A 7,701-nucleotide genomic window follows, 5' to 3' on the forward strand; every position below is an offset into this window, starting at 1 on the left:
TTGCCTAAATACTTAAATATGCATGAATTCATAGGAAAACATCAGGAAAGTAAGTTTCAGTACTAAAGTTTCACCTGAATGTAGCATTCTGCACTTGCACCTTGGTTACGCACCGCCACCGTTTATCGAACAGCATTGTAATAAAATAATAACTATGGATACAACATTTGCATTTCTCTCATTTGCTTATTACTTAGTAACCTTCTTATCTTTAATTTGGCAATATAAATAATGTATATTACTGTATTTCGAATTATCAATTATCTTTCCACGATTTTATTTTAGAAGTATACTTTAACTTCATATTAAAAGATGCTTTTACTTTTCCTCATTTTATCGACTTCATTTCTTTTTTATGCTCAGTATTCTGTGTTCATGCAAGATAATACTATCTGCTGGAATGACGTCATTAATGTAAAATGAGACTTGTATTTACTTCACTGGCAACATTGAAGCTTTGGTGCTGCCAAGCTGCCTATCATCAGTTAAATTAATACTTGCAGTTTTTCATATACTTTTAATTTATTGCTTTGTGATTCATGCCTGAATTCCAGATGTATTTTAATGTCGTTTGTGATTTTTGGCTTTTGTGCTTGCTTGCGCACCATGAGACGTCTGATGATTTTCTGACAATCTTCACATTCTCGTGTCAGCCCAACAAAAAGGTGAACCTGTTAACAGATACAATTTTCCAGCAGCAGCCACAAATGCATTTCTTTTCCACGGCTTCCCTATTTTGCACCTATTTTCCCAAAAACTCTGCCTACGTTATCATACGCAAATTCTTGTGTCCCACATCGCAAGGGCTGCCATTATGTCGCGTTTTTTTGTCTAGCTTGCCTGTCTGTTTTCTATATAAATCCTACACTGACACTAAAAACCTCTTTTCCACCTTCCCCTAATCGAACCTCCATTCCAGCTGCCAACTCCGTTACTGATCCACCACCCTACTTTCTTCTCCCTCATAACCTCAGTCAGTCGATTTTTTATAAAATTGATGCAGGAAATGTTGCTCTTAGCTGCTTTCTTCGATTTCCTGATTCTTACGCAATCAACTCTCATAAGAATCTGAATGCGCTGGAAATTGCCCGATCAGTAGTATTAACTAATGTTGAGGATGCCGCAAGATAGAATGTCTTGTCTTGTGAAATCTAATGCGGTCGAATTACTATTTACCAGCAGAAAATTAATTATGGAGTAGAAATGAAACCGAAAATGCATATTTATAGTTTTGTAAAAAGAAATTATGTTCTTTCATTTAATGTAAAATATACAGAGGCGTTTAATTTATAAAGAGAGGCGGATGTAGTGTACAAAAAGATTTATCATGTACATGTATTATTATACATGACAGGCAGTCGAGGAACAAAACGTGCCGTTTTTTCATTTGAATAAAATTGGAATCAAAAACACGTGTTAGAATAACTTTAAAATTAATAATTTTAATTGTATTTTAAATGAACGACACGTTTCAATTCCGTTTGAAACTGAACTTTTCTATTAGAAGATCAAGATCAATCGAAAAGACAGAATGAACGAACACATTACTTTAAGTCCGTTCAGTTGTTCTTCTGTCATCGTAGTCCGGAAATAGCTTTTTGGATATTTCACTGCAGTAAAGCTTCGTTCTGCGCTGGCTCTGTCGATTGGGTGAGTGACGAAAATCTGTAAGAGTAAGGACACGATCGGGTAATAATTATTTGGGCGCAATGCAAGAGCATCAGGCGAATTAGCTGGATAATGTTAAAGATGTACGTTTTCCCACTTTCTTTTCAGCGTATAATTTCACACTTGAGTAGCACGCTTTGGTCGTCGATATATCTTTATAAGGCGACCATCAAATTTTCTAATGGGCTTAAATCATACTGATCAAAATCGAGGTATAAGGGCCCTTATTCGCATGGTATTATTGCGGTGTTGAAGAACTTCGCCTACCATTATATGCTTTGTGTGATGTTATACCATTATTTATTTGCAAGGGAGTAGTCACTTTAAATTTTTCTCCTTGAATGTTATGCATTAGAATAACTTTTCTAAATTTCAAAGTGATTTAAATACAGGTAAAATAATGTTTTCTACTTACATATTGTCTTTCTTCCTCTGTTAGAATTATGTATATTTCCTTTCCAACACTTCCTACTCTGGAAAAATAATTAGGAATTAGAAATTTAAAAACAAATCGCATGAATTTTAATGTTATTATCATGCACTGCTATTCGGCTTCAATTACTTTCCATAACATGGCTACTGCGTATTTGTTTACCTGATAATATTTACGCAAATGACATAACAGATAACTGTATAATTATTGTATCACTTACTTGCGTTTAACATGCAAATGAATTTAAGCATGTACGAAATGGTGAATGGTTGTCTTATGCAGGTTCCAGTATGGCTATATCGATGTGGCACTTGTGTGTCTGAAGCATCCAAAAGAAACAAAAGTAATATAGGAATAGGAATATATCAATGTTAGTAATAATAGTAGAAAAACCAAATTTATTAGTCATATTGCGTAAATCAAGTATAGAATATCTGCACATTGTCAAATATCATTTACCTGTTAATTATAGACGATATGCAAGAGTGTGATTAGATTTGCGCACATTTTCGTGTGACGACCAACAAAGTAACCGTTCAGAAACGTGGCATTCTGCAATATTGTATGATAGTAAGTTCAGTTTGGGTAACAACCTAATTCTTGATGATTAAGAGCGCAATAGCATAAATTAAAAGTGAACTTTTTATTAATTTGTTTGCGAACATGAAAGCTCTTTTGCTTAAAGACATGTAAGGTGATGAACAATGCACATAGTATGAAAATTCATTTCATCAAGTTCATTTAGCATATTAAAATCTACAATTAGTTGTGAAAAAAATTGAAATTATTATTCTTGATACTCCTGCACTGCCTGATGACTGCACGCCATGCAAAATATTTCACATTACCATCAAATATTTAGGCGGGAAATAACTTTATAAGAAAAGAGGAAGAACTAGTTAAGGAATAGACAATGCAATTTTATTACATACATTCTCTAAAGGATCTTTAAAAGGAATTCCATTTTTCATTCTCATTACTGGAAATTATCAATCCAAGCATAGAATGAATGTCAGTAACAGAAAATAGAAAGCCGCTAGTTTTCAGCTGGCCTATTGTTGAAGTCCTACAATCATAACATATGAAACATAACTTATGTTTGAGTCTTAGATGATTTAAGTGATTACAATTAAAAACGCTGCTTGATTCATGGCCATATCACACTAATATTACGAATTGATAACCACAGAGAGTACATTCTGAAGAGTTGTACAAGAGTAAGTGCACAATATCAATAGCATATCACATTGACTGTGGTGAGTAAGAGCGTAATAACCTAATAGTAATGGATAACCTGAGGCAAGAAAGATCTTGACAGTTTCTCATATGCATATCATTTAGTGTAAGACTCTTCTCACGGCATTGATAAAACTTCAATTTCTGCAATGCAATTCACTTCAATGGCACTGCGATCAATTCTGAAGCAACAAGTTTGAAAACAGCTGGAATTGTACAGAAAGGAAAGAAGCCTGCATTTCCAAGATAAAAAAAATGTTGAACAAAAGTATCAAGTTTCAGAAAATACCATGTTTTAATGTGAAAAATGATTAACTTACATAACATCCTCCATCAAAGTTAAAACTCAAAAAAATGTCAAAACCTATAAATGGGCCAACGCTACAGGCCATTTATTCTGAAACTACTGGATAATCATTGCTTAAATATTGCACGGTACGATAAGATAAAATAAATTTCATGAAGTGAAGAAGTTGAAGTTTGACAATACAGAAGAAGCATCAGTTATGCTTAAAATCGGAGAAAGAACTCCGCAAGTTACAGAACCATTACTAAGACGGTGAAGAAGTCTCAGTAACTCACCATAGAAAAGAAGCTAAGCAGAGGAGGTGAATGAAACTGCACATGAAAAATTGGTACCGGTATTTTGGATAAACTGTTGGACAAAATGTGGGATAATGGATTGGGCTGTGGCAGGGTTCACCAATTATTCAGTAACTTTCTCATAGATTGCATAGTACATTCATCTTGCACTATATTGTTCGCACTCCATTCGTGATTAACAGGTTGTTGGATGTGAATCATATATGAACAGAACAGAAGCCAAGGAATGAAAGACCACTTACTTTGAAATTCAAGAAGGTATTGAGGAGAAGAGCTTTGCGCGCTTCTTGACTACTGCTCTACACCCTGAAAAACTGAATGATGATGATTATTCCATTCTTCAAATTTGTTCAGGGTCAATTGGAAAAAATTTGAATATGACATCACACAAGGTGAAATCAAATCACGACACGATTAGTCCTAATAGCGTAATGACATCATCATAATCGAAACATTAACTAATCATAAAAGTTATTAGGTTTTTATTATACCAATCAACAATTTTCCAAACATGGGGTGCATTACCATTTAATTACCTTATATGGACACAAATAATCATTTACCATTTTTAATGAAAAAACTTTTAGTTATGACGTGGAACTGTGTCTATTTGTTTTCAGACTTTGCAAATGATGCTTTTAAAAAGCTTTTGCGTTTTACATTTCACTGTTAACAAAAGATTTTCTTATTGCTTAATTTTATTCTTGTAAGTTCGCTTTTGCATTTTATTTCTTCCCAACTATGTTTATCAACAGACTGTTTTCACAGAAACATTTCTGCTATTCGATATAAGCGCTTCATAACTAATCAAATGTATTGTACAGAAATTTCCATTTTACAACAACAAGCAAATCTGAACTTTATTACAATATATATCATGAGCAAGATGGGCAATAGAACAATAACGTAAAAATATTAAAAAAAGACCATTTCTAAACTTGTAGACACTGTGCCACGGCAACCAACTAATCGTTATACTGAAAACATGGATTTTCTGTAATATTGCAATAACAATATGCTACAATAAGCCATTATTTGCATGTTTATTCACAACCCGTGTTTGTCATTATGATTTGTGCACTTGAGCGTGTGGCATCTCCCTTTGTGTATTGGCTTATATCGGTTCTTTGAGATACAAACTGAAATTCATCATTATTTATTCTCATCATTCCAAAACACATCTCAAACCTTCGACACGAAAATTAATACAAGCGAATGATAAGCACTGAGGAGTGAAATAAATGAAAAATAGAACTGGCGGTCTTGTTCTTTACAAATTATATATCTTGATTATCCAATTGCATTATTCTACAAAAATACAGAAGTAACAAATGAACGGCCTGAAATAGAGATAATTGAACAAAGAGATGTTAAATAAACTTGTTTATCTAAGTCATTTTTTGTTTTCATAATTAGACATGTAATGACTTTTTACGATGGCAACAGAGCGAAAAATATAATTTTCTTTGCTTTTAGTTTTATTTGGTAAAATCAACAGAATTTCGATATGCAACAGATATTTTTTGATCTGGAATGTTGAACCATAATAATACATGAATTGCAACTTCAATGTGTAGTCGGTTTACTTTAGATATTGAAAGAGAAATTTAATACAATTTACACAAAATGTATTACCACAAATTTTTATTTTAAACAAAATTCCAGATTTTATTTTTTATTTAAATAAAACATAAGAAGAAAAACAATAACTCTTGTGAACAGGAGCGAAAGAAAGATTGAAAAGATTAAATTCTTTTCCCAACTAGAAACATTTTCAGAGAACAGGCAGGTAAAATCAGAAAAGTATTTCGATGCTAACATTCAGCAACCACCACTCCCAGTTTTAGCTGAAAACTGAAGCTGTAGACAATTTACCAATTTTAGACTTTCCATTTGTATTTCAATAGCCTTCAACTAGCCTTCATCAGAGCAATATCTGACAAATAGAAAAGAACCTTAGCCATAAATCTTATTTAATTGTTAGCTAAGAAGGTAATTTATATGACAAGTGAAAGCAAATGTTGGCTGACATTTATTTTGAACATTATTTTTAAACTCGGATGGATAAATAAAAGTGAAGCACTTCGAAAGCAGAAAGAAAGCGATGAACAGCACCAACGAAGCAGAAAACCGCTTAAAGGTACTTCAAATTCACTCTGCAGTGGACATCGCATTGTTTGATGTCAGCATTTGTGCGTGATTAATAATCTTCTGTCAACATTAACAAAAGGCATTGGTGCAACAGAAATTTAAATCAAAGTTGAGCATCAGTTGTAGATAAAATGAAAAATGAAAACTAAATGTTGTTTCAAAATGATTATTTAAAATGGAATTTAAACCGTCAAATTTATTTTCCTTTTTGGTCTTGCGTTTGAGTTCACTGCTTAGCATTCGAGGCTTATTAGCTGATGAGCGAAACAAGATCAGACATCATCATCCGAAATTTGCCTGCTGAAATTCTGATGCATACGACTTTCTGGATTGGACGGCAATGAAGGAAAAATGGACGCGGAAATGGATTCCGTTGTTACTAATACTGGAGTAAGCGAGAAGTACACTATGAAGAAGGAAGTAAAATGCTGCTGGGCATAAAGCTTGACGCAGCTAACTGAGCTAAACAAATCAACCGGAACGGTACATAAGCTAATTAAAAAAAATTCAACACTGCGAATGCTATTTTATTATGTGAACAATCAAATGTAAAACTGAAGAATCATTAATGTTATTGACTAAGAAAACCACTTATTTAAAGCCACATTCAAATATTGCAAGACATCTTGTTAAATGCTCTTCTTAACAACATACACAAACAATATGCAAATGTAAAGAAGTTAAACAATAGTTTTAAGCATATTAACTTTGTTATTGTTATACTCCCTTTAACGCAGTAAAAGATAGCTAACACCATAGCTTAAAAAGCTAAAAGTTAAAACAGTGAATTTTCTCAACAGCATAGAATTCCATAATATGATTAGTTTTCGAAAGAATCAAATGCACCGTCGACATACGATAGGAGACTGAGGTGTTAATAAATAGCGGCAGGAAAAGCTTGAAAAATACCTTGCTAATTGTCGATTGAATGAGATAAATCAGTGGAAAACTAACAAGTGGGAGAATTTATGCACATCTCAACCCGTATTGAAACAATTTTTTTCAATTTATTCGAAATCGACCGAAAATGAAGGAAAATCGACTTGCCTGAAACAACTAAATATTGCACAAAACTCGGTATTTACAACGAATACCCCATTATAATGTGGAAAATGTTTCCTATACCCAATTTCAACCATCGTCGATCCGTTTCAACAGAGTTTTAGATGGACAGCTTCCCTGTGTATTAAGATAGGCCCATAGCAACTTTAGAGACCATTTATTCGACGCAGACGCGTTTGTTTGCCGTGGAACTTTCCAGAACATATTAATTTTTCAGAATTTAGCAATATGTAACAAAAAAAGCGAAATTTGTGTCCAAAGCCTTGTTTCGAAAATTGCAAAAATAGCAAAGGCTATAGCCTTGCTTTTTTAAAAAGTCGAAAATTTTAAATTCTTGTGAAAATGATTTAAATCGATCAAAAAAAATAAATTAATCATTACAAACCTGGTCGCACGTTTTATAAATGCGTATTTGCCGAGATATTGCCAAAAAAGTTGCATGATATTGCGATTTTAGTGGGAATAACAGAAAAGGAAACAAACATGATATTTAGATAGTATAGATAGATTCATTTTAGCATATTTATGCAAAACTTCACCTATACCCC

The 7,701-nt window shown here is 33.0% G+C and overlaps 3 protein-coding genes across 3 annotated transcripts; 1 reads left to right on the forward strand and 2 right to left on the reverse strand.

Moving 5' to 3' along the window:
* Nucleotides 1-74: 74 nt before the first annotated feature.
* On the reverse strand, nt 75-136 carry Tsp_12118 (conserved hypothetical protein; the record flags this gene model as incomplete). The annotated part of the gene is made up of 1 exon (XM_003374189.1): nt 75-136. A coding segment is annotated over exon 1 (62 nt), but the record flags the coding sequence as incomplete, so codon positions are not given.
* Nucleotides 137-419: 283 nt separating this feature from the next.
* On the forward strand, nt 420-1,131 carry Tsp_12119 (conserved hypothetical protein). Its single transcript, XM_003374190.1, has 2 exons — nt 420-484; nt 696-1,131. Exons 1-2 carry the CDS (start codon nt 420-422, stop codon nt 1,129-1,131), a joined length of 501 nt encoding a protein of 166 aa, XP_003374238.1.
* Nucleotides 1,132-6,363: 5,232 nt separating this feature from the next.
* On the reverse strand, nt 6,364-7,357 carry Tsp_12120 (hypothetical protein). The gene is made up of 3 exons (XM_003374191.1): nt 7,228-7,357; nt 6,799-6,850; nt 6,364-6,583 (listed from the first exon to the last, which is right to left on the reverse strand). The coding sequence occupies exons 1-3, from the start codon at nt 7,355-7,357 to the stop codon at nt 6,364-6,366; spliced, it is 402 nt and encodes a 133-aa protein (XP_003374239.1).
* Nucleotides 7,358-7,701: the final 344 nt, after the last annotated feature.

Source organism: Trichinella spiralis, assembly GCF_000181795.1.
Source record: "Trichinella spiralis strain ISS 195 chromosome Unknown Scfld6, whole genome shotgun sequence".
Classification (NCBI taxonomy): Eukaryota; Metazoa; Nematoda; class Enoplea; order Trichinellida; family Trichinellidae; genus Trichinella; species Trichinella spiralis.

What these genes read in the sequence shown, in the direction of transcription:
- Tsp_12120 (XM_003374191.1), bottom strand. Translation starts at nt 7,357, where the DNA reads ATGTTCTGGAAAGTTCCACGGCAAACAAACGCGTCTGCGTCGAATAAA. An exon ending in GTTGAAACGGATCGACGATG is followed by an intron (nt 6,851 to 7,227) that starts GTTGAAATTGGG and finishes TAGCTTTTTAAG; the next exon opens with CTATGGTGTTAGCTATCTTT. An exon ending in GGGAGTATAACAATAACAAA is followed by an intron (nt 6,584 to 6,798) that starts GTTAATATGCTT and finishes TTTTTTAATTAG; the next exon opens with CTTATGTACCGTTCCGGTTG.
- Tsp_12119 (XM_003374190.1), top strand. Translation starts at nt 420, where the DNA reads ATGAGACTTGTATTTACTTCACTGGCAACATTGAAGCTTTGGTGCTGC. An exon ending in TGCCAAGCTGCCTATCATCA is followed by an intron (nt 485 to 695) that starts GTTAAATTAATA and finishes ACAATTTTCCAG; the next exon opens with CAGCAGCCACAAATGCATTT.